Source organism: Silurus aristotelis (assembly GCF_946808225.1).
Source record: "Silurus aristotelis genome assembly, chromosome: 8".
In the NCBI taxonomy this organism is placed as follows: Eukaryota; Metazoa; Chordata; class Actinopteri; order Siluriformes; family Siluridae; genus Silurus; species Silurus aristotelis.
In genome coordinates, this window is record NC_139581.1 from 25,440,608 (window position 1) to 25,467,497 (window position 26,890).

General features: G+C 38.6%; 2 protein-coding genes and 1 long non-coding RNA gene across 3 annotated transcripts in view; 2 read left to right on the forward strand and 1 right to left on the reverse strand.

Annotated features, from left to right (window-relative positions):
* Positions 1-10,335, forward strand: part of rab34a (RAB34, member RAS oncogene family a) — a 12,629-nt gene extending 2,294 nt beyond the window's left edge. The window contains exons 2-11 of the mRNA XM_083548948.1: positions 3,025-3,088; positions 4,111-4,202; positions 4,689-4,754; positions 4,889-4,990; positions 5,071-5,135; positions 6,245-6,296; positions 6,764-6,845; positions 6,937-7,027; positions 8,721-8,828; positions 9,904-10,335. Coding sequence (XP_083405074.1) covers positions 3,035-3,088; positions 4,111-4,202; positions 4,689-4,754; positions 4,889-4,990; positions 5,071-5,135; positions 6,245-6,296; positions 6,764-6,845; positions 6,937-7,027; positions 8,721-8,828; positions 9,904-9,971 — 780 coding nt within the window. The 5' untranslated portion in view covers positions 3,025-3,034 and the 3' untranslated portion in view covers positions 9,972-10,335. The remainder of the gene's footprint in view (positions 1-3,024; positions 3,089-4,110; positions 4,203-4,688; positions 4,755-4,888; positions 4,991-5,070; positions 5,136-6,244; positions 6,297-6,763; positions 6,846-6,936; positions 7,028-8,720; positions 8,829-9,903) is intronic.
* LOC310730138 (adenine phosphoribosyltransferase-like) lies at positions 10,061-15,072 on the reverse strand. Its single transcript, XM_083548954.1, has 5 exons — positions 14,834-15,072; positions 14,624-14,717; positions 13,777-13,923; positions 11,454-11,549; positions 10,061-11,043 (listed from the first exon to the last, which is right to left on the reverse strand). Exons 1-5 carry the CDS (start codon positions 14,954-14,956, stop codon positions 10,901-10,903), a joined length of 603 nt encoding a protein of 200 aa, XP_083405080.1. The 5' UTR covers positions 14,957-15,072; the 3' UTR covers positions 10,061-10,900.
* A 126-nt stretch (positions 15,073-15,198) lies between these two features.
* LOC310730157 lies at positions 15,199-16,968 on the forward strand. The gene is made up of 3 exons (XR_014534736.1): positions 15,199-15,921; positions 16,158-16,315; positions 16,604-16,968. It is a non-coding gene; the product is annotated as an uncharacterized lncRNA (long non-coding RNA).
* The last annotated feature ends 9,922 nt before the right edge of the window (positions 16,969-26,890 follow it).

The following is a 26,890-nucleotide window of genomic DNA, read 5'->3' on the forward strand; positions in this document are numbered from 1 at the left end:
AATTATAATAAATTAATTAAAGGGTATTTAAATTGCTTCTCAGATCACACACTGATTTCAGTTCATGATGTATAAAAAATAAATGCAATTTTGCTATTACATTTAGTATTACATACGTACCTACTACTTACTATTGCTGTGGCCACGTGATTGGCTTGGCTGTGTTAGATGAGCATGTTATGGCTAAACCTGTCAGGCTTAGGTGACACGCAGAAAGGTGGTGATGGATACTGCTTACGACCCCGCTAAAGGTCTGTTTGGTATAGCTCTCAAGAAGATGAGAGAAACCAGCACTCTAGGAAACACCAGGGATGAAGCTTTTAACCCCTGTTTGCCACGCAAGCAGACACAGAGACCACCCTCTCAGGCAGTGTGACAGGGCTTTGCTGCAGCCGCGGCTGTGCGAGACCTGCTCTTAGTGGGCAGCAAGCTGGCAAGATCGGCTGGCTCGGGACCATGGGGGAGGCATTAATTTGTGGCCATGGCGGCTAAAAGTGTGCAGCCTGACACATGTATGTTCCCCTGTCCTCCTCTCTCCGCCTGCAAAGAGAAGGAAGAGGGAAAACAGCCCAGGTATGAGTTCCGTAACTCCCCCCTAGTCTCACCGCTGGAGGGAGTGCTCGCTCTTACAGCTGAACCCAGCGTCATAACATCATCAACGGCAAAGAGGAACAGAGTATACAGGGGTCCTCTTTCTGTCTGCATTTTCAACTGCCATGCATGCGCTGCGCAACCGTGGGTGTTAAGCACCATTTCACGGATATACAGACTTCAATTCGCCATGAAACCACCTAGATTCAACAGGGTGTTAGGCTCGATGGCCGAGGGAGAGTCGGCTTGCGCCCTAACGGCCAAGCTCTTTTAAGCAAACAGGTGATCAGAGTTGTACCGGAGGAGAAAAGCTGTCGGGGGTTTTACTGCTGGTACTATGTGATCCCGAAAAAAGGAAGCACATCCGATCCGTCCGATCTTAGATCTGCATGTGTTCTTAGATCAGCACCTAAGGAAATACTCATTCAAAATGTTGACACACAAAGTGCTCTGTCGGTTGACAAATGATTGGTTTGTCAATCATCTACTCATCTACTCGCACACTTTATAACAATAAATGGTAAATCTTTGATGAGTGGTTTAGCCAAAGTCACATTGTCCCTTTCCAGTGTTCAGTGGGAGACATGTGTTTTCTCCAGGATTTGCTGGATAAACAGAAAGCTTCTAGCAGCTATTTCTGCATGTCATGTCGGGTTTGGTAACGAGCCTGCAGTTCGGCAACCTTTAATAAGTCGTTTTCTCAAAGGAGCGTGCCGTAAGATGCCGGTGTCCAGGCAGATGGTTCCACTGTGGTTCTACTGTGGTACAATATTAAATGGCATAGGGTTGAAATTTCTCTCTTAAGACAGCGCTGCTTGTAGCTTTGCTGACAGTGTTGAAAGCGTGTGAGCGAGCTGCAAGCCCTGTCTGTCAGTCCATCCTGTTAACAGCTTGCCACAGGGCTTACAAAAGTTTCCTTTAGCCCTAACCTGGCGTTTGTACCTACAGTAGTGGATTCTTTTTATAGATGTCCCATTGCAGAGCTTTCGGCTTTCCACCCTCCTCCATTTTTTTCTCCGGAGGAGGAGAGGTTGAATCCTTATGTCCAGTGCGGGCTCTCCATACATATGTCAAGAGAACAACAGGCTTCAGGAAGAGTGACCAGCAGTTTGTGTCTTGGGCTGCTTCTTACAAGAGGAAGCCGTTGTCAAGACGGAGGCTGTCCCACTGGATTGCTGAGGCTATATGTCTAGCATATGAATGCCTAGGTTCTCAGGCGCCTGAGGGTCTAAAAGCCCACTATACTAGGGGGATGGCGACATTATAGACCCTACGATTTTATAGACTAAATGTGTCCTGAGTAATCCTTCGCACATACAGTGCTAGGAGCCAGAAGGTCAGAGCCCATGTAATTTAGGTATAGCCGGATCACATGCAATCCGGGAGTGGTCTATATCTCCCAGAGTGAAACACCAAGCATTAGAAAAAGAACGATGAATCCCAGGTTCTTTGATAACAGAGGTATTTCACCAACACTTCCCTTCTTGCACAGGAACGGGAAGAAATCTCGCTACAATGACGTTGTACAATGACGTTGTCTGTGAAGACAGACATGGTGTTATAGGAGCTTCCGTAGCGATTCCCATAGTAAAACACCTTACTCTGTTATCAAAGAACCTGACGTAGGTAGGTAGGTACTTAGGTGGGTAGGTAGGTTGGGTGGGTGCAATGTGCGAACTGACAAGTGCAGATAAATATATGTACAGCAAATAAATATACAAGGTACAGGCATTGAGAATGTGCAGAAGCTGTTCAGGAAGAATATATATGCATCTAAAGACATGGCCGCAGGAAGTGGGGGTGCTGGGGTGCTGCAGCACCCCCTATTGGCGAGAAAGAGATTTTTTTTTAAAATGTAGGCTATTAAAAATATTTTGCACAATTTATAAATTCCTTATGGATATTTTAGGAAATGATTTTGACACGTAGGCTATTAAGTGTATTTTGGATTTTAAGTTAATTATTTTGATTATTTTAATTATATTGATTTTTCAAGTTCATTTGTAAAGTGCGTTTCACACGCGCAGGTGATTTTAGTTTGGCTTTCTCTGGTAGCGCGCAAACATAGCCTAAATGCCTTGCCCTTGTGGAAGATAAAATTAGCTCTTCATACCTTTTACAACAACATGAAGATATCAGAAAGAGAGATCGGTGGTCTCTTTCCTGCTCGTGTTCCACATCTCTCTCAAAGCACAGAGCGGTAGGCTATAACGCGTCTTTGTGTGGAAATATACAACTGTTTTTTTTAAAAACTAAATTAAATTAAATATTTATTTTTTATAAATGGATTCAATATGCACTAAACAGACCAGAAACAGAGAGATTTGTATTGAAGCAAAAGTAACATTAACAGCAACAGTAATCTAGTTGATCTGAGGTTTCTTGTTCTCACATTGTGAAGTGTGATTCATACTCTGCTGTTTCTCCAACCAGTGCTTTCATCATGAGTGTCCTGCCTCCTGTTCGCAAGGACCGCATCATTAGCCAGCTGCCAAAGGTAATACATCACTCATCGTAACCGACTCTGCCTGATTTCACATGGCTGAATCATTCATCTGTTTATTCACTACATATTATGGCTCAGTAAACACAGCTTTAGTTTTGAAAGTAAGGGATTGGGCAAAGCTCTCGTGGGTATTTATTTAAGTGTTGTCAAGGAGATTCATTTATTCAAAATCTATATTATTAATTAAATTCATATTGAAATAATTTTTATTTGTATAGCGCTTTTAACAATGAACGTTATCTCAAAGCAGTTTTACACAGATAAATCAGTCATAAACGTATACATTTATTACATTATATGTTTGTTTCCTATAATTCTAAGTTTTCCCTAATGAGTGAGCCAGTGGCAACTGTTCAATTTAATTCAGTTAATTTTTATTTGAATAGCGCTTTCAACAATGAACATTGTCTCAAAACAGCTTTACACAGATAATGTGCTGATAAAGAATGAATAAGATGTTCTTTATAAGTGTTAGTTTGTCCCTGATTAGTGAGCTGGTGGCGACTGTGGCAAGGAACAACTCCCCGAGATGGCATAAGGAATTTGTGTGTGTGTGTGTGTGTGTGTGTGTGTGTGTGTGTGTGTGTGTGTGTGTGCGTGCGTGCGTGCGTGCGTGCGTGCGTGCGTGCGTGCGTGCGTGCGTGCGCGCGCGTGTATATGGGGAGCTATGCACCCTTTCACAGAGCTCTCCTCACAGATGAGTTTTTTGCAGTAAACAACATGCTCTCAATATCTATTAAAAAATAGCAGAGAATTTCTTATTTCTGGAAAAGCAGGCCATTTTTTTTTACAGAGGTACTTCATCAACCGTGCCAACAAAGTGAAGAAGTTGCATCATCTGTGCACAGTTTTAAGCTGTTACGGTTCAGTAAACTTTTAGAAAGTTTCTGTTTGCTTTTAATGGAAGTGTGGCTCTATAAAACACCCTGGTAGTGATTGTGTTATTTTAGTGTAATTATTTCTGTAAATGCTCTCATATAATATCCCAAGTATCTAAATTTCATCCTCTCTAGTGCTTCAGTAAAGGGGCTGCTTTACACACTGAAGATGGATTTAATGCCAAAGTTAAGACAGCCTGTCAGGAGCAGAGAACTGGCACTGTGGGGTGAGTCTGGACAGATTGAAGACAGTGAGGGACAACAGGTCACTGAACAAACTCCTGTCTATCATGGAAAATTCATCTCACCCACTACATGAGGCAGCGGAGTTCATTCTCCAACAGACTGATTCTGACAAAGAACGGCTCAGGAAATCATTCCTACCATTTGCAATTGCACTGTACAATGACTTACCTCTATGTAACAGATGATAATTGTAAATTATATACATAATCCCATTATTCACTGTTACTTTACACACACATAAATACACTGACAATTTGCATTTTCTTTCTTTTCCTTTCTTTTGAATTGCCAGTTTGCACTCTTTTTTTTTTTTCTATGTAGCATCATCTGAAATATTGTATTTATTTACATCAATCACAATTACTTAATTACATTCTACTAAATTATGAGTACATTTGTGTTTTAACAGAATGCTGTATCCTCTCTCTCTCTCTTTCTCTCTATCTATATCTCTCTCTGTTCCACAGATTTAAAATCTCCAAGGTTATTGTGGTGGGAGACCTGGCTGTAGGGAAAACATGTCTTATTAATAGGTAATCATTACTTAAGTAAAAAAGTAAAGAAGCACTGTTTAATGTGTACTCAGAATGAACTTTTATTTATCAAATTAACAGACGGCGTTAACTTGTAAATCTATGGTTTAATCTTTTCTGCATCTTCTTTATAGATTTTGCAAAGATGTTTTTGACAAAAATTACAAAGCTACTATTGGCGTGGACTTTGAGATGGAGCGGTTTGAGGTGCTTGGAGTTCCGTTCAGCCTCCAGCTGTAAGTGTTGAATATGGTTTCTCACATGTCCCTCAGTCTTACAAACCACTCAATAGTTACCACTCTGTTCTTTCCTGTAGGTGGGACACTGCAGGTCAGGAAAGGTTCAAGTGCATCGCTTCTACCTACTACAGAGGAGCTCAGGGTTAGTACATTTGTATATACTCTATATGAACAAAAACATTGGGATACCAAACTTTTACCACAAAGTTGGAGGCACATAATTATAGGATGTGGTAGCATTAAAGTTTCCCTTCACTTTAAGAGCCAACCCTGTTGCAGCATGGTAGTGCCCCTGTGCACAAAGCGAGCTCCATGAGATAGGATTTACTTGGTTTGAAGTGGAAGATCTGTGAGTGGCCTGCTATAGACCTCTGACCTCAACCATCTTGAACACCTTTGAGATGAATGCTACCTGACTTTACTAATGCCCTTTTGGCTGAATGAGAACAAATCTCCACAACCCCACTACAAAATCTAGTGTAAGATCTTTCCAGAAGACTGGAGGTTTTTATGACTTCAAAAGATGCATACAATATGTTCAGGTGTCCACGAACATTTGTCTATATGCATTTGTATGCACAAACAGTTTGGTACCCAGAGCTCGATGCACAATGACAGCATAGGCTACCCCATCTGATAAATGGATACAGAGAGAAGTGTCACAAAATCTAATGCATAGTACTCTGCTGTGTCTGGGACTGCATAGACAGAGTGCATGTGAATAATGGAAGAAGGCCACCTTGTCTGATTAAATCCTATTTCTTTTACATTACTGTGTATGTGTACACCATTTTATGCTCATTGTCAGTGTTCTGCTGGAAAAGTACATATCTAAGCATTCATATGGATGTTGATCTGACACATGCCACCTAATTGTCTTTGGCCTAGAGTGGCAAAAAAAGTTATTTTATTAAAGATAGCCATGATTAATTAAAAGTTCAGAATGGTTTGTGGTCAGATGAAGCCAAAGTAGAACATTTTGGCATGAATACTAACATAGCCCATTAACAAAACACCACCATCCTGACAGTGAAACATAGTAGTGGGACTATTGGATTGGATTGATTAGATCTAAATGTTCATTACACTTCATAGCATATGTGGTGTTTAATGAAGGCCTATCTGCAGTATTATTGTTGAATTTACTGATCACTATGCAAACATACCAACATATATGATATTATATGTGAGTTAAAGTCTATTCTATTTCTGTCATGCATATTGATGATTAATTCACCTAATCCCTTTCAGCCATAATAATTGTTTTTGATTTGACCGACGTGGCCTCGCTACACCATACCAGGTAACATATATCACTTCTAACATTTCTAAACAAAGATTACTTTTACAGAAGTAAAAAATACACAAAATACAATCTGGCCAAAAGTTTGTGGACATCTGATTATCACCTCTCGTGGTTTTCCCCAAATGTTTGCCACAATGCTGGAAACGTAGAATTCGCTATGATGTCTTTGTAACATTACAGTTTTACTTTACTGCAGCTGAGAGGTCTAAAACCTGTTCTAGCACAGCAAAATTTATTGCAGAAATTCCTCCTTACCAGAGCACCGGTACCTAAACTCACTCATGCTCTTGTGGCTGAAGAAACACATTCCCACAGCCACTCCCCAAAATCTACGAAAGTCTTTCCAGAAGCGTGAAGATCAATAGTATAAATCTTGGGGAATATGAGTGTGATTTTTCAGGCGTCCTCATTCTTCCGGCTGCATAAAATAGAGGAAAAGTGCTTAGAAGTGTCTTCTCTCAAAGGCAATGGCTGGAAGATGCTATGAAAGAGAACGATCCCACCAATGTGCTACTGTTCTTAGTGGGCACAAAGAAAGATCTGATTGTGAGTTTATGTACTATAAAGTGTACAATTATATTTAATGTGTTTAAACTGCTAAACACATTGGTCACCCCACTGTTGTGTGTTCCTGTAGTCCCCAGCACTATATTCTGCTAATGTACAGGACGCCATTAATGTGGCCCAAGAAATGAAAGCGGAGTATTGGGCTGTGTCTTCTTTGTCTGGTAAGACCTTGCTAATTTTGTATACAGTAGGTAAGGAAAGATCTGCATACATTGAAAAACATCATATACATGCACATCCTACATTATTGAAAACATAAAATTCAGATTGGTTAAAACGTAACCAGTTAAAATTGAGTTTTGTTCAGTTATTCCTTGTTTTATCCTGTGATATGCATGAAATAAATAAATAGATTGCATAATGTATTAAAAATATATGCATATTACTAATGAGGTAAACAAGTCTACTGGGGGAATTGGTCTTAAATGCTTTTGGTGTTGGTGGATCCAGTGATAATTTTTACAGAGACTGCTATGACATCAGCCTATATCACAGTCTGTGCTACTGCTGTGTATACTTGTTTGTTACCTCTCTTCTGCAATGTCTTGAGCAGCCTGAACTCTTTCCTGTAGTGGATCTTTGAGCTCTAAACTTCACTGCTCTATTATATTTCTGTCAACAGCTCTCACATTTGGATCATGCCCTCTGTCAGCTCATTACTTGTGCATTTTCACACAGTAAATTCCAGCTCTTCTTTTCCATGGGACTGCTCAGCAGATTCTCCTGTCCACTTTTATTTGTATAGCTGCACCACAGCAAGATATGCAGTGTGTTCTGTATCTGCTTTAGGGTTCATTTCATGCTGCAGCTGCGCAGTACCAGAGAAAGGTGATGCATAGACAAAAGTATTTTCATGCCTCCGAGTTACACTGCAATAATCACTAACGACACAGATGGTTGGAAAGTTCAACAGATCACAAAAAAGTATAATTCTATGGATTTATAAGCACAATCAGACATGTTTTGTCATTAGAAATGAGTAATAATCAACATTAAAATTGCATTCACTTATTGTGTACCTCATTTTACTCTCTTTAATGGTGCAGATTTTAATAATAATCTATTCATTTAGATAAGAATTTAGTTTTACAACCTCTTCTTTGACCACATGCCAAATGAGGATCGGAACAAGGATAAGTATGACAGAACAGGAGCCATTCATAAATGCTCAAACAACTTCCAAAAAAAAATTCAATGTTTGGGAAATCATGGCATCTTTGGTGGACTTTGGTGATTTTTTTTTTAAGAAAGTATAGTTTCCATACATGTACAAGAAATATGGGATTGGTGCCACGTTCAGAAAATGACCATATAATCCTCCAGCTCCTGTAAGTCTCTTTGCAGCCTCCCAGGTTTTCTTTTCCTTTATCCATTTTGTAGGATTCTTAGTAATGTCACTGTAGTGCCCCATTTTCTTCACTTCTTGTAGATGGCCTTCACATTGTTTCATTGTAATATTTTTGAAATGGTTTTGTATCCTGCTCCTGATTCATAACTTTCGATAAAGAGATTTGTGCATTATAAGCTCTTTATGGACCATGAAATACAAAATCATTTGCGCTTTACATGGATTTCATGAGAATCGCTTCATATGATATGATATGATAGTCACTTTTTTTTTTGCTTGAATTATCACTAATCATTTTAGGGGGAGACCTGATTTATCTTTGTATATATTTGTATACCATTTTTTTTTATCTATTGTAAACAAAAATACATATTTATTCCATACTGTACAAATTGCATCCTTCCCATAATCCCACTGTTCAGAATCACCCTGAAGACTGTTTCTGTTTTGAGTGTTTTCTTAACAGTGATTTATACCTTATTAATCAGTTATTGTGCTGCTTACAGGAGAAAACGTGAAGGAGTTTTTCTTCCGCGTGGCTTCACTAACATTCGAGGCCAATGTGTTGGCAGAGTTGGAAAAGAGCAACTCCAGGCGCATTGGGGATGTTGTTAGTAAGTACAGTATGAATAACTGTGTATATAACTTCTACATATATAATTGCTTTGTTTTGAAACAAAACGCCTATACAGTTGAAGTGTCAGTGTGTAGTGTCCTGCAACATCAGTGGCACACTAATTTTCTTCATACATTTTAAATAGGAGTGTATGCAGAGTACCCTGCCATTTCATGATGACAGTTCTGAGCACCACTGCTGAAATATATTGTATATAAACAAAAATCACAATCTGGATTTGACTAAGCAAATATTTAATAGCTAATTGCAAATACATTTACATTACTGCAGTGATTAATATATTTCAGCTGAGGCAGTGTGTAGCTTCTGATTTTTTAAACGGCCAAGCCAGAAGACATATTGTGTGTTTGTGGAAAAGATGTTACTTTGTTTTTTTAAGGATTAAATTATTAGTCTGTATTAAGAAAAGAAAACAACAAGGGGATTGCTGAATCTGTCCAATCTGAGCAGTGGAAAAAGGTCATGTGGATTGATTTATCCAGATTGACCCTGTTCCAGAGTAATTCACAGATCAGTGTAAGAACAGTGGTGGATAAAGTGATGCACCCATCATGTCTAGTGTCTACTGTGCAAGTCAGTGGGGGAAGTCTAATGATCTTGGGATGCTTCAGTTAGTCAGGTCTAGGTTCAACAATGTTATGTGCCCAAAAAAATGAGGTCACTGATTACCTAAATATACTAAATGACCAGGTTTTTTCATCAATAGATTTTTTTTCTCATCCCTGATGGCAGAGGCATATCCCAAGATGATCTAGGATTCATTATACTCAAAATATAAAACAGGGGTTTAGGGAACATACAATATTATTTTCCCACAACACAGAATCCAGAACTCAACCGCATTAAGAATCTTTGAGATCTGCTTGAACTTCTCTAAGTAGAAATAAATGTTGTGACATTGCATGAGATTATTAAAAGGACACTAAAAATGTGATTAAGCAAAATATTAGTGTTTTGTTTTGTTTGGAATGAGTGTGACAAGTGTGTGTAGGTGTGTTGTACTTTTGCAAAAGAAAAAAAAATCTAATTATTCTGCTTTCTTTTCCTTACAGAAATCAGCAACAACACAAGTAACTTGTACGCAACTTCTAAAAAGAAACAGCCAAACTGCTGTCAGTGAATGGGAGTTAAAACCTGAGAATTTTGCACTAAAATAAAAGATAGTACCAAAGCAGAAACTATAGGTACTGATGAACATGGGAGACAATCAAGTGTTACAAATGTTTATTACGGATTTTTGGTTAGGAGAGGGAGAATTATACATTCCTTGAAAGTATTTTTTCCTCTTTTTAGACATTTTACAAAACTATGCACAAAAATTGTTCTGCCTTCCTTTCTGTGTGAGATGTTTAGGAATAATCTTGGTACAAGGATAAAAAAAAAAAAAGGTTCAATTGATTTATAAATTTTTAAGTTTACATTAAACAGTGTATTAACATCATACTGAATTGCACAATAAAGTAATAGTCGTATTTTAAAATAAATGCATTTGCAATAAAAAATATAGTAATTACACTAAAAATTTGTACACATTTCTACACAATTAAACAGTAGTTTTATTAGTGTTTTACACAGTAATGTGCAAACAATTTAGAGTTGTGTTTTTTTTTTTTTTTGTGCAACATTATATTTTACAGGTTTGTGTTTAAATATTGTATATTTAATATACTTAATTGATCCCAAAGGGGAAATTAAGAATACAATTTAGTGTACAATGTTCTTAAATCAGTTCGATTAAAATGGCCTGTAACATTTTCTCTGGACTGTTGAAGATTTTTTCAAAGCGTTATAGGGCACATACTATTTCATTAATCCTATAATATAAACTTTTCCATGTTCTTAGTTGAAGAAAAAACTTTCTTGCAAAAAAGTCAAATGTTTTATTTTCATTTTATGTAAAATTATTTTCTCTTTCAGTCTATTGAGGGTGCACTCGTGTTAAGGTATACTAGAAAACCCCAAAACAGAGCATACATGTGATATGTCAGATCAATGCACAGATCTGTTTTCTTCTATAATTAATATCCTTATAGTGGCCCTGTGAAGTGTTTAACTGTTGAAGTTCTTGAAAGATTCCAGATAATGGTTATCTATTTGAGGCTGAAGTTTTTTAGGGATGCAATGCGAGTACTTGTAGTTTTCCTTTATCCACTTTCCACCCTCGCTGTTCTCAATGGCCATGACAGCAACACCTACAAAGGGTAAAATGTCAAGCAATTTATAGGAAAACCGAAAGTGTTTTAGTAAGCTAGTGTAGCTAAGCTAGGATGGTGAAGCCCATAATATATGATTTAAAGCATATTTATATTTTTTATACCATCTGGTGACTCTTATGTTCTGTGAATAGTGGATGGAACTGTGTCATTATGGGGTAAAGGTGATCAATTTAAATAACCTTTATTGATTTATAATGACAATGTCAGAAAATGGTCAAAACAGGGAACAGCCTAAAAAAATCTGATGGTCCTGAGAATTTGACCTCTCTGGCCATCGTCTATAGACTTACATGTACAAGTATTTCAGCACATTAATGTTTTTCATTTATTATTTACATTTCAGTTCTACAATTGTTTCATTTATTTGAAGACATATGTATGCTCACCTACAACAGATGCTCCTTGTCTTTCTACCAGCTTGATGGCAGCCTTCATTGTGCCTCCAGTCTCAATCCATTGGTCCACTATAAGAACACGTAGGCCTGAAAGAAACTCAATAATTTAAAACACCATACTGGATAGACATATATTCCCACCTATAATTAAAGTATCTCACAAAAGTGAGTACACCCCTCACCTTTCAGCAACCACTGTATTATCTTCTCAAGGGACATTACTACAGAAATTAAACTTTGGGTATATTTTAGTCAATGTATACAGCATATATATATATTATATATATAATACACACACACACACACACACACACACAGTGAGGCAATTTTCATCAAAGGTACATTTAAACTAGGAGAGACAAAATGAGAAAAACAAATCCAGAAAATCACAGTCTGATTTTTAAAGAATTTATTTGCAAATTATAACTATTTGGTCACCTACAAATAAAGCAAGATTTCTGGCTCTCACAGACCTGTAACAACTTCTTTAAGAGGCTCCTCTGTCCTCCACTTGTTACCTGTATTAATGGCACCTGTTTGAACTCGTTATCAGTATAAAAGACACCTTTCCACAACCTCAAACAGTCAGACTCCAAACTCCACTACGACCAAGACCAAAGCTTGTCAAAGGACACCAGAAACAAAATTGTAGACCTGCACCAGGCTGGGAAGACTGAATCTGCAATAGATAAGCAGCTTGGTGTGAAGAAATCAACTGTGGGAGCAATTATTAGAAAATGGAAGACATACAAGACCACTGATAATCTCCCTCGATCTGGGGCTCCACGCAAGATCTCACCACATAGGTTCAATATGATCACAAGAACGGTGAGCAAAAATCACAGAACCACACGGGGGGACCTAGTGAATGACCTGCTGAGAGCTGGGACCAAAGTAACAAAGGCTACCATCAGTAACACACTACGCCGCCAGGGATTCCAATCCTGCAGTGCCAGACGTGCCTATATATATAAAGCAGTACAGATTTACTGTCCTATTAAAAAGTACACTCTAAGTGAACATGTCAAAACTGTGTGCAAAGTGTAATATTTTGTGTGAACACTACTATATCCAGCACTGCCTTGATCCTCCTGGGCATGGAATTCACCAGAGCTGCACAGGTTGCTGCTGGGATCCCCTTCCACTCCTTTATAATGACCTCACGGAGCTGCTGGATGTTAGACACATGGCACTTCTCCACCTTCCACTTGATTATGCCCTACAGTTGCACAATAGGGTTCTGGTATGGAGACATACTTGGCCACTTGGCACACACCTTCAGCTTCCTCACCAAGGCAGTTGTCATCTTGGCGTTGAGTGTGAGGTTGTTATTATTTTGGAAAACTGCAGTTTCTGATAAAAAGGCATCACGTTCTGCTTCAGAATCACAATACGTGTTGGAATTTGTTTCCCTCAAGGAACCAGCACTCATGAAGCCTCAGACCATAATGCTTTCACCACCATGCAAGACAAAATTTTATTGATACTCTTAACCAGGGCGTCTCCACACATGCTGGACAAAATCTGAGCCAAACAAGTTTATCTTAGTCTCATCAGACCACAGGACATGGTTTCAGTAATTCATGCTCTTGGACAGGTCGTTTTCAGCAAACTGTTTGTGGGCTTTCTTGTGAGCCAGCTTTAGAAGAGGCTCCTTCTGGGATAGCGGCCATGCAAAACAACTTGTTGCAATGTGCAGCATATGATCTAAGCACTGACAAGCGGACCTTCTGCTTCTGCAACCTCTAAAGCAATGCTGCAGCACTTATCCGCACTTTTCTGCACCTGCGCAGAGCACGAGGCCTCAACATCTTTGATGGAACATTGTGAGGTCTGTTCCGAGTGAAACCCGTCTTGGAAAACCTCAGTATGACCTGGTCACTGTACTGTAACCTAGTTTTAGGGTGTTACTGATCTTCTTATAGCCTGGGCATCTTTGTGGAAAGCAACAATTCTCATTCTCAAATCCTCAGAGAGTCTTTGCTATGAGGTGCATGTTAAACATCCAGTGGTCAGAATGGGAGAATTGTACACAAAGCACATTTTAACTGCTCTAATACAAGATAGACAAATCTGTATGGTCCTGACAAGCAGACAAACACATGACCATGATTAATAGGACTTGTGGCTTTGCATGGTTGAATGACATAAAACTGTTATTACTTAGGATGTACTCACCTTTTTTGCCAGCTATTGAGACAATAATGGCTGTATGTTATTTTTCAGAGGACAGTAAATCAGTACATTTTTGTTGGTGATATACTTGTTTAAAACCTGTTGGTTTTACGCTCAGTTGTGAGCTGAATTTCAATACCTGGTTTTAACACATCAACTCGAACTTCCAGTAGCTTTTCTTTGCCAGAGTAGTCACAATATTCCTGTGTTTGAGTTTCTACACACAGATGTCCTGCTTTTCGGAATGCCAGAAAGCCTTTTCCTAGAATGATGGCCATTGCGGAACCTGAAAATACAGTATTCAAGTACTATTATTTGTATTTATTTATCTTTAACAGACTTACACATACTTTATTTTTAAATACTGGGATATGATGTGTTTTGAGACAGTTGTTCATGGGTTCCCAGTTAAACATATTTTCATCAGAAAAATTATTCAGGAATTGCACATTACCGGTTTTTCTATTTTCCTCTGCGTATTTGTCCCCTTTCCAAGAGCAGCTATATGATTTTTGAGATTTTTTTCACACTTAGGACAGCTAAAGGAACACAACTACTATACATGTAGAAGTATAATATATGCTGTATAGGATCTTAAAAATTACATTTTGCTGAAATTGCATTTCCCCCTATGTATAGACTTCTTAAACACCCTATATTATGCAAATCCATTTCTGTATCAAGAAATAGTATTTTGATAGCTATCTATATAAAAATAAATTTACTGCAAAATATTACTTTGGAAGAAGGTGTAATATTTTGCAGAAGCTTGTACTTGCAACTCAGAAATAGAAATAACTCATTTAAATTCAAAGGAGCATACAGGCTACACACAAGACCCTATACATGCAGTTGTGTACTTGGTGTGTAGCCTAGTTTATATTTACAGCCCTGCCAAAATTGGGAATAAGCTAAAAATAAAACGGGAGTCATTCCTGTCCTAGAGGCACACTGCCTGGAGCAACATGACAAAATGCAGTGTGTACCGAGGATAAAGCCCATTGCGTCTATTCCAGCCACCAGGTCAATTATGTCACTTTGGAATGGTTTGAGAAGATCTTTTACACAGTCTGATAAGGCCTGGTTTGGGAACAGATTAAAAAAGAATTAACAGGTGCTGAAAAATAATTATAATAAGAAAATCTTGCAATTAAGCACCTGATATACTCCAAGATAAACATTAGTATATGTCATACCTGGGAGTTGCAGTAAAGTCTAGAGGGATCAAGCCATGCATACTCTGGGCCCTTTATGTTAGGTGCCATTAGGGACAGATACCAGCCTTCATCTCTCTTCTGAGGAACAGCCAAGTCATTCATACTGACACAAAGCAGCTCTTCTTCTGTAATCTCGGAAACTTCAGAACAGCAGAAAGTTTGCACAGTTAGATTTAAGTATTGGACCTCCCCTTTATTCACTGTCACTAAAGGGCCGATAGGTGAAGCCGTTTTTCGTTTCATCCCGTTCTCATATATGGGGCACTAAATTATTTTCATTCTAATAAAAAGAGCTATTGGTTTTGAGCGAGAAAATAAAAGTTCTCCATGTATAATCCTGCAGTTTATTTTTTATTAGTGTTTAAAGTCGCCAATAGTTCCTTCATCGCGTAATCAAGTTTTGTTTATAAGTGATTCGGCTTCGAGTCACGTGTAGGAAGCACAACCAATGAGGTGGCCGCTTTTTGGAACGATGAATCCAAGATGTCTGCGCGCTTGATGTCAACATCGAGGAAATTACTGTCAGACCTCATTCTAAACTCCGTAAAAAGGATTATAAACAATGCGTTATGCATCTCGCGTCCATAAAGAAAGAAGAAACGAAGGATTTTACACACACACACACACACACACACACACGATGGGATACATACAGAAATAGCGCCAAACGGTGGCTTGGTTTGCATTGTGAGAATCAGAGAATAGCAGAAACATACAAACATTGTCTATAAATGTAATTTGTTCGGGAAATGTTCCCGAAGACGCTGGATTTCATTCCACTTGCTACAGGGGTTTCATTGACCAAAAGCGCCTGGATGCGGCAGAGAAACGAGTCATACAGCATCCTGAAATTCAAGATGCTCACAAAGACCAGTCTGTCATCGAGTAGTAGTACCTCAACAACTGAATGTCCTAAAAAGAAACTTAGGTCCATGACGGGCCAGTAGCCTGTGCAGGTCCTGTGCTTTCTGCCTTGTGCATCATTTATAAGAAAACGGACACGTACATTACTGTGGCAGGCAAACGACAGAAGGACCATCTTTCACAGGCAGAAACGTGGTGTGCAGGTGGGCACACACACACACACAAGTTTTAACTTTAAAGTTTCATGCTATATGCTGGATATTATGGCTAAATTTTAATTACAATTACATAATTTATGTAATGTTTACAAATTATTTATTGTTTTGCATACAGCTACAACCAAAATACTCAATATTGTTTAACGGTTACCCGTTTTTATATAATGTTTTTTATATACAATCCAATTTTGTAATGTATGATATATAATATTTATTTACAGGCCAGTTGCTGAAAGCTGCTGAGATGATGGAAGACACTAGCATTTTTGTGCATATTCAAGACCTCTCTGGAGGTGCGATACCACAAGTCCTGTTACAGACAGTACACCAGGTTCTTGACGAAGTCTACTGGAACAGTTACTGGGACCTCAGAAGAACAGTGAGTTAATATAATTTCATTATCAAATAATAATTAAATTTTTTTTTCATTTTTCAAAGGTAAAACATCTATCTGCAGTCTGTATATTTGTCTGTAAACAAAGTTTTGACTGCACAACTCAGTAATTCTCAGTAATTCAATATGATCAAATGTGGTTTGTGAAGGGTGAATGAACAAGTAATGTTTTATTACCAATTATAATATTGTATATTTAAAATGGAAGCCAGTGTGAAATAGTTATGACACAAAGTAATATCATATATAATCTTTTGTGTGTTTTCTTATCAGAAATGAGCCAACCGTCGATGTCCGTTACAAGATCTTCTGTACAAGCGCAACATCAGTGAGCTGGTTTTTGTTGAGACACTGTCTGCAGATAAGCTGATCAACAGGCTCCCTCATCCATCAGGTACAGAAACAACAGAGTCAACTGAGGTAACTAGCCAAAGTGACGGTGAAAACACGTCAAGTAAAACAGCCGGTCCTCAAAGACAAACTTCAGTGGGCTCTATCAATACTACTGAGGACACAAGGACACTTTATAATGCAGAATTAATATTAAAGATGCTCCTATGTGACTCTCCCAGTATGACATGTCCAGGGCCCACCCATCAGATGAATTCAATGTGAGTGAAGCAAAATCTGTTGTGCCACTCGAAGGAGACATTATCAGGTCATGGAACTACTCACCACACAAATGGGATTATGCTTCAAAGTTCTGTAGTTCAACCTGTGTCAACAACAAACAGACAACCATTACAAAAGGGAGTTTCCTCATTCAAAGCACCCCCTTGCCTCCCTATCAAACAGTACCACCAGTCTAAAAAGCAAGGACCAAATAACTTGTTTCATCATGAAAGTGTTCCATTACAGGTAGACACATACAAGTTGAACACAATGTCTGCTGCACAAACTGAACGGGCATATGTTTTTTTTTTAAGGTCCATAGATGCTGAAAGATGCACAATCCCAAGCTGGACAGGTTTCCATACATTGCTGCAAAAGTCAGCACTGTATTATTTTCCCGTCATTAAGGGCTTCACCAACAGTAAACTAAATTCTGAAGCGAAGTGTCCAAATTGCTGATCAGCTAGAATTGGACCATTTAGTGTTATTTAGTGTTACCAAGCTATATATGCCAAAGCTCAGCAGATCTGCTGGAAAGACAATGACTTTACTTAGTGTGGTGGTTCACTTGCTAAAACAAACAAATCAGCTCTGATGGATTTATTGGAAACCAAAGGTGAAGAATGTTTAGTTAACAAAGTTCCAGAACATGGCGCTATTCTCTTTGATGGTATGGCGGTCATTCAAGCCCTTCAGTCCATACCAAGTACCCTTGGAGAGCTCGCCGACACCATACTGCAGTACATAGTCAAGCTTGCTTTGAAGCACAACTGTACACGGATAGACTTTGTGTTTGACCAGTATCCGGAAATGAGTATCTAGAACATTCTAGAACAATCACGTAGAGCAGCTGGTGGTACACAACTGATGAAAATTTCTGGATGTTATCAGAAGACACCAAAACAATGGAAAAAGTTTCTATCAGATGGAACAAACAAAGAGGCCCTGGCAGAATTCCTCTATCTTGCTTGGCGAGATGCTGATCTTACCTCTGTGGGCAAGGACTTAAGCTTGTACATCGCACATGGAGACCTGTGTCACTGTGTGACTGTAATGCACCGTATACAATCTCTCAGGGCTGTTGAAGATCTGACATGTGATCATGAGGAATGTGACACTAGGTTGTTTTTACATGCACAACATGCTGCCAATGAACATCAAACTGTAGTCATCAAGAGCCCCGTTACTGATGTGGCAGTGATTGCTTTAAGTCTGCAGCCAGATTTACCATGTAGGTTGTATCTTTTCACAGGGATTGGCAACAAAACGAGGATCATTAATTTGGCTAAGGTGTCATCAGCTCTTTGCACCAGTGTGTGTTTGGCACTTATTGGGATCCATACCTTTTCAGGTTGTGACTCTACAAGTGCCTATTATGGCAAAGGCAAAAGAAAGGCATTTTCTGTTGCTTGTGAGAAAGAGAAATACGTAAATGCATTTACAAATCTGGGTAAAAGTTTTAACCTGGTCCAGTCTACCTTTGACATACTTTGCAAATATGTGTGCCACCTCTATGGCCAGTCATCTGCCGAAAATGTGAATAGTGCAAGGTACAACGCATTCTGCATGGCATCATCGGCTTTGCCAGAACTATCCATGCCCACGACAAGTGATGTTCTGCACCAACACTGCAAAAGGGCAAACTACCAAGCAGCCATAATAAGACATTCTCTGAAAGGTATAATGTGTGCCCCTTCACCCATTGGCAATGGATGGCACCTCGAGGATGGGGAGTTAACAGTGACCTGGATGACTAGAAATCCTGCACCTGAAAGTGTTTTGCAGGTAGTCCACTGCAGTTGCAAGCAAGGCAAATGTAAGACTGGGAGATGTTCCCGTATGTCTGCAAGACTTTCTTGTACTGATTTTTGTCAGTGCCAAAATCGTGCAAATGTTTCAAAGGAAACAGATGAAAGAGCTACATGGGATGATGGCTCTGATGATAATACTTATGAGTAAAGATGTGCTGTGCATTATCTTAAGCTTGTTTTTAGCTGTAGTGAATCTGTTGTGGAATTGTTTTTTGGCATTATTTATAATTAATGGGGGGGGGGGTCGCATTTTGAGTGATTTCAGAAAGCTTGGGACAAAGTGTGCTGCTTGTTTATGTTTCTGTGATTACACAGTGCCTACTAAAAAATATCATGTATAATACATCACCGTTTTGCTAAAATTACAATGTGTATGTTTTTAGTTTTTTGTGTATGTAATTTTTGCTTGGTGCCAATCCATGAAGTTAAAGCATATTTCCTACAAATTTGCCATATCCTATGGTCTACATTCACACTTGAGTGTTTAATGCACCAATACCTTTCTCAAATGTTTAGGTACATGTACAGTGCCTTGCAAAAGTATTGACCCCCCCCCCTGGCATTTTTCCTATTTGTTGTCTTACAACCTGGAATTAAAATGGATTTTTTGGGGGTTTGTATCATTTGATTTACACAACATAGCGTTTTCCTTGATGGCCAAAAAAGCTCAATTTTAGTCTCATCTGACCAGAGTACCTTCTTCCATATGTTTGGGGAGTCTCCCACATGCCTTTTGGCAAACACCAAACGTGTTTGCTTATTTTTTTCTTTAAGCAATGGCTTTTTCTGGCCACTCTTCCGTAAAGCCCAGCTCTGTGGAGTGTACGGCGTAAAGTGGTCCTATGGACAGATACTCCAATCTCTGCTGTGGAGCTTTGCAGCTCCTTCAGGGTTATCTTTGGTCTCTTTGTTGCCTCTCTGATTAATGCCCTCCTTGCCTGGTCCGTGAGTTTTGGTGGGCGGCCCTCTCTTGCCAGGTTTGTTGTGGTGCCATATTCTTTCCATTTTTTAATAATGGCTTTAATGGTGCTCCGTGGGATGTTCAAAGTTTTGGATATTTTTTTTTATAACCCAACCCTGATCTGTACTTCTCCACAACTTTGTCCCTGACCTGTTTGGCGAGCTCCTTTGTCTTCATGGTGCCGCTTGCTTGGTGGTGCCCCTTGCTTAGTGGTGTTGCAGACTCTGGGGCCTTTCAGAACAGGTGTGTATGTATATATATATATATATATATGTATATATATATATATATATATATATATATATATATATGTATATGTGTATGTGTGTATATATATATATATATATATATATATATATATATATATATATATATATATATATATATATATATATATAAATATTACACCGAGATCATGTGACACTTAGATTGCACACAGGTGGACTTTATTTAAGTAATTACGTGACTTCTGAAGCTAATTGGTTGCACCAGATCTTATTTAGAGGCTTAATAGCAAAGGGGGTGAATACATATGCATGCACCACTTTTCCGTTATTTATTTTTTTTTATTTTTTGAAACGTTATTTTTTTCATTTCACTTCACCAATTTGGACTATTTTGTGCATGTCTATTACATGAAATCCAAATAAAAATCAATTTTAATTCCAAGTTACAATTATACACATTTATGGATCGTGACAAAAAAACTGCAGCATTTTTTGTGGAGAACTTTTAACATAAAGTCCCAAAGGGTGTTGTCTATGCAAAAATGCATTTAAAAAGTAGTGCCCAGACGTGGGAACGAAAATCACTTTCTAGCCACTTTTTCCTAGTTCACCTTATGGCCTATTTCACCTCAACAGTTCAGCTGGAACTGACGAGAGAATGGCTGATGCAACTTACACTTTATTCTTTTCTCGCATCACCTATAGGTGTCACTATTTCCCCTCTTCTCAGGTATAATATGTAAACAAATAAATTACACAAACAATATGTATATTTATAAAAAAAAAAATTCACAGCTAAAGTATTTTGGCACTATTCAAAATAAATCCCTTTTCTTTCTGTTACACGGGCAAAAAAAACCAAAAGACAGTATTCTTGAGTGCGTTTAAAATGGTATAAAAGAAAAACTGCACAAAACAACAAAAGCAAATACACACGCATTTAAATGCACTCATACACACAAACTACAATTCTGACTAAACTGCTCACAGCACTACAAATGCACAGTCCTGACAGCTGGTTTGGGGCTTTTTTAAAGACTATGCCCCTCCCCTTGGCTCATCAGCAAGTAAATATAATTCATAAATATTTATATACTTCTATATAAATATATCACGTTCATTTTATAGAATTAATAACGTCAGTAATAAGAATAGAACAAATCTAACTATACATAATGTATAATCATAATTTTTTTTTTATTATTATATTTTTATTAATTTCTCACTAAAACAAAACAACAAGAGAGCCGATCAGTCAACACACACAGCATCACTCAAACATATTAATAACAACAATATATTGTTAATATGAGAAAGTGACCATGGAAAGGCAAAGGGCAAATTAAAACATGAGGGAAACGAGTACAAATGAATTAACCAAACAAAACACAAAAAAGAACATAAATCAGGGCTAGGGTCTTGCCTGTCCAAATAAATCTCACAAAGTGGAGGATTTATTCTGCAAGTCATACGTAAGTTTTTCTAAAGGGAAAAGATTAGCCATTTGTGCTAAACACATCTTTAAAGTTGGTACCTGTGGTGATGACCATAGAATAAGTATGCATATCTTTATCAAATATCATTACTGTACTTATTTGGCAAAGACTGCGAGTCAGTAGAGAACTCCAATAATGTTTTGCAGTTTAGTAAATAAATAGTTGGAGACAAAATAAAAATTTCTAGCCAGCATTTTCTGAACCATATTATGTACCTCATGCCAAAAAGGTTTAATGTTTTTACAGTCCTAAAATAAATGCATCAACGTTCCTATTTAAGATTTACATTTAAAACACATCTGAGATACATTTGGGTACATTTTGTGGAGGCGTACTGGGGTAAGATATATCCTGTATATAAATTAGAAGTTTTGCTCATGCACAGAGCTTGAGATTGATTTATGAAAAACCTCCTCACGTATAGAGAGCCATTCGTCATCAGTAAATGACTGGCCCATATCCCTTTCCCAAACCTTTCTCAAAGGATTTAAAGGGGAAGAGGTTTCTGATAACAGAGAATACAGATAAGAAATCTGACCCTTTAGTGCCCCTGGAAGAAGAAGACTATTCTCAACATCAGAAAGTTCCCAGCGAATTTTCCTCCGTCTCATTTCGGACTGAGTAAAATGACGTAATTGGAGAAATTTAAAATAATTTGTTTTGGGAATTTGGTTATCTATCCTAAGCTTCTCAAAAGATTTAAAGACCTTTCCTGTAAATAAACCAGCCAAATTAGATATACTCTTTACTGCCGGGCCAGAAGGCCAATACCGGCTAACGAGTCAGGAAAGTCAGGGTTTAAAGCAATTGGGGATTGCATGGACAAATTCTTGGGGACATTGAGATACTTTCTGACATCGTCCCAAGCCAAAAGAGTGTTTAATTTAATACTTTCTGCCAAAGGTTTAATATATAAGGCAAACGAGTGGCGACAGGGGACAGCCCTGATGGCAGCCTTTTTGGATCAAAAGACTACTTGATAGTAAACCGTTAGTATTGACCACAGCTGACGGGCTAGAGTAAAGAAGTCTCACTAGTTTGATGAAGTTAGAGCCCAAATTGAATTTGTCCAACACTTGAAATAAAAACCTCCACTCAACCCTGTTGAATGCTTTCTCTGCATCCAGAGATATTATAGCAGCCAGGTCACCATCTACAGTCAGATGCTGTATTATGTTCAACAGACGACGAACGTTGTCTGAACCATAACAGGATTTAATAAATCCAGTTTTGTCTGGTTTAATGATCTTAGGTAGAATCTTCTTCAGGTGACGAGCTAAGGCTTTAGCCACAATTTTGAAGTCTACATTAAGTAAAATGATTGGGTGATATGAGGATATCAGTCTAATGGGTTCTTTCCTTTTTTGAGGATCAAGCTAATAGAAGCAGTCCTCCAGGAATCTGGAGTAAGACTGTCTTCCAAAAGGTTATCAACTACTGGCATGAAAATAGTGGACAGCACATGCCAAATGTTTGTGTAAAATTCCGGATGGAAGCCATCCAACCCTGGTGCCCTCCCACTAGGCATAGAATGAAGAGCGGCAAAGATTTCACCTTTTGTCAGAGGGGTATTGAGAAAGGCCTGGTCCTCGTCCGAGATTGAGGGTAGGGGTATCTTATCCAATAAAAGTGGCAGGGTCTTGGGGTGCGCAAGAGGAAGTGTACAGATTCTCATAAAAATCTTTAAAACTAGAGTTTATTTCAGATGGATCATGTGAAAATACTCCCTCAGCGGTTTCAATGGCCCTAATGAACCTTTCAGCCTGTTCATATATGAGTCGATATGCCAAGAGATGTCTAGCACTTTTAATCCCATACTGATAAAACCTTTGCCTGCTGAACATCACTAACTATTTACATGTTTTGAATAGTTTAAGTTTAGTTTAGATCTGGCAGCAAATAGAAGATTCCACTTGTTTTGCAGGGGTGAAAGTTTATGAATCAATTCCAAAGTTTTAACCTCTTCCTCTAATGTTTTCCTGTTCTCTACTTCTAGTAACTACTAGTTCAATGGTAAAAGACCTGGAAGTTATTTTAGACAGCAACTTGTCTTATCAATCATATCAACCAAGTAACAAAAACAGGCTTCTTTCACCTTAGAAATATTTCTAAGCTAAGAAACATGTTATCTATATCTGATGCAGAGAAGCTCATCCATGCGTTCATAGCCTCCAGAATAGAATATTGTAATGCATTACTAGGTAGATGTCCTGTATTATTAATAAACAAGCTTTTGTTAGTTTAGAATGTGGCAGCCAGAGTTCTTAAGGAAATAATAACCCCAATCTTATCGTCCCTACACTGGCTACCTGTTAAGTTTTGAATTAACTACAAACTACTGCTTCTTACTTATGAAACACTAAATGGTTTAGCTCCCATGTATCTCTCCAGTCTTTTAACACGCTACAATCCGTCACGCTCCTTGAGATCTCAAAACTCTGGATTTCTAGTAGTTCCTAGAATAGCAAAGTCCACTAAAGGCGGTAGATCATTCTCACATTTAGCTCCTATACTTTGGAATAGTATCCTGACAGTGTTTGTGGCTCAGACACACTCACCCAGTTTAAGTGCAGATTAAAAACTTATCTTTTTAGCAAAGCCTACACTTAACATACGTCACATATCATAAACTTGTGCTCCAGAACATCTGATCACATGTACACTATCAACTTGTGCTGTTAATATCATGAACAGCAGCTACGCTAATTTCTCTCCACTTCTTCTCTTTCTCTACCCATCCCGAGGCATCCTGAGGTTTGGCCAGCTCCAGTCACGTCCCACCTCATGAAGATTATGGACCTTTAAATAAATAGATGCGGAACTCGCAAACTTCACATACCACCCAGAGACGTACCAGTGCCAATTGGATCCCACTACATGTGTGGAGTTTTGACATTGGACCTCCTGGAGTATTTAAAGGCTCTGGCATGTAGAAGCTGGTGTTGGATTTGTGATGATCGAAAATGTTGAGCTATTTTATGAGTTGCTCAGTAGCTCCTAGTTTTATAACCACAATGACTGTATAAGACTGTAGAAAGAAAATTACTTATAATCTTACATTCCAGAGCTAATGTTAGTTCTCACTCTCCAGTGTTCTGTATTGTTTAAAGATTTATGATCAAACTCTTGATGTCACCCAAATGAGGATGGGTTCCCCTTATGAGTCTGGGTTCTCTTAAGGTTTCTTCTTAATGACATCTAAGGGAGTTTTCCCTTGCCACAGTCACCACGGCTTGTTCATCAGGGATAAATGCACACCATTCACCTTGACTATTGATTTCTGTAAAGCTGCTTTGAGACAATGTCTGTTGTGAAAAGCAATATAGAAATAAACCTGACTTGACTTGACTCTCTGCCTTTTGTTTTTTTACGCCACGTGTTAAAAGAGATAATGTGGCCCCTCAAGGTGGCCTTAGTTGCATCCCATTTGGTGGTGCTGTTCACTGGACAGAATTCATTATTCTGCCAGTACTGGGATATTTTTTCTTTAAGAAACTGTCAGAAAGCGTCATTAAGGAGAGAACTGTTACATTTCCAGGAAGGAAGATTTTGGGGTTGAAAATCCTGTTAAATCTAAATACACTGGGCGATGGTCTGAAAGAACCACTGGACCAATTTCACAGGATCTTACACAATTAACAAATCTGGAAGGCAAGAATAGATAGTCTAATCTGGAATAAGAATTATGGGGAGAAGAATCAAATGTAAAATCCTTGACCCCTGGGTGTAGCGCTCTCCATATGTCCACTAAGCCTGAAGCATGACACATATTTTGCAGAGTTCGTGTAGAACGGGCAGATGATCTTACAGGAGACAAATGTGTCTCCTGTAGGAGTGCAATAGTTACCCTTTCCTTCTTCAAGAATGTTAGAACTTTCTTTCTTTTGACTACATTACCCATGCCCTTCATGTTTCATGTGACCACCCTAGTCAGATCAGGCATATCAGTGCTGTTTAAAGTATTCGAATGTTGTGGACTGACAGAAGTAAGATTAATACAACATACCCCGGCTCTAATAAACATAAACAATAACCCCCACCAACCCTCCCCCCCTCCGCCCTATCCCCAAATGATGGGGCTCACATATCAACTCGTCACACACACCATCCACCAACACCTCCATTCACCACCCAGAAACACAACAGACCGAAAGAACCCCCTAACAACTCCTAGAAATAAACAAATAAAGTCCACCCTGATAACCTTTAAAAGAAGAAAATATTAATTAAATACAACCAATAAAGAAAGAGAAGAATATCAATTGTGGACATGTAATTAAATGGCTTTTTTAAACAAAAAAATTTAAAACTTTAGTGCAGATCCGGCATAACAGTCCTAAATAGAGAACCAAAGTTCGTCCCAACAAACAAAATTCCACCGAGTGGTCCTGCAGAGTGGTAGTGCAGATCCGGCATAACAGTCCTAAAAAGAGAACCAAAGTTCGTCCCAACAAACAAAATTCCACCGAGTGGTCCTGCAACACCTTGAAAAAGCCATATAGCTGTTCAAGGTTAGTAAGGAGAAACATGAAATGCCCTCGAAGTGATTAAAGAAATGGGAATAATCTTATTGTCTACGGAAAAGCAAGAGATCACTCGGCTGCGTTCAGAAACGTAGTAGCTGCCTCCACAGTGTCAAATAAAATTATCTTTCCATTGTGTAAACAGCAGAGTCTAGCTGGATGAGCAAAGCCATGGTATACCCCTCGATCCACCATTCTTTTACATATGCCTCCAAACGGCAATAAGTCTGGGAAAAAGCATAACGTGGCACCACTATGGTTTACCGGTGTTTTCCTGGCAGCTCTCAAAACCGCCTCTCTTACTGGGAAGGGGAGGAACCGCACAATAACACTTCCTGGCGGTGCATTCAGTGTTAATTAAGTGACTCGTACTCGAATTTGTACAGTGAGAGCAGCGAATTCATTCTCGAGGACTGCAACAGAGAAAGCAAGATTTTCCTAACTGTCCCTCAATACTGTCCAGCCAGGTACCCACAGCCCTAATATCACTCAAAATAAGCTAAGTGTCCGATTGTAGGCTAGCACTAGCCTCTTCCCCTTCAACATCACTTGGTTTTTCTTTTTCTTTTTACTTTTCTGTAATCTTGTTGACGAAAAAATAGGAAAATCCTTATCCCCACCACTTTTCATCTCCCTTCACACTATTGAAATAGCACAAATTATACAGAAAATAGGGCTAAATAAAAAAAATACAGAGTTCTAAAGCGGAGCAAAACTCTTAAGATGCCATCTTGCTCAGGGTCATGTGACCACCATGATCATAATTTGAATAACACATTTTCCATTTTCCCCCTACAGGAAAACAGTGGAGTCGTTGGATTCTGGTTGCTCTGCACAGGGGCTGTGCAACACTGGCACCTTTTTCGCCTGACCACAATAATACGCTAATTCTACCACCAGCAAGCTAACTAGCATCCTGCCGCATATAAC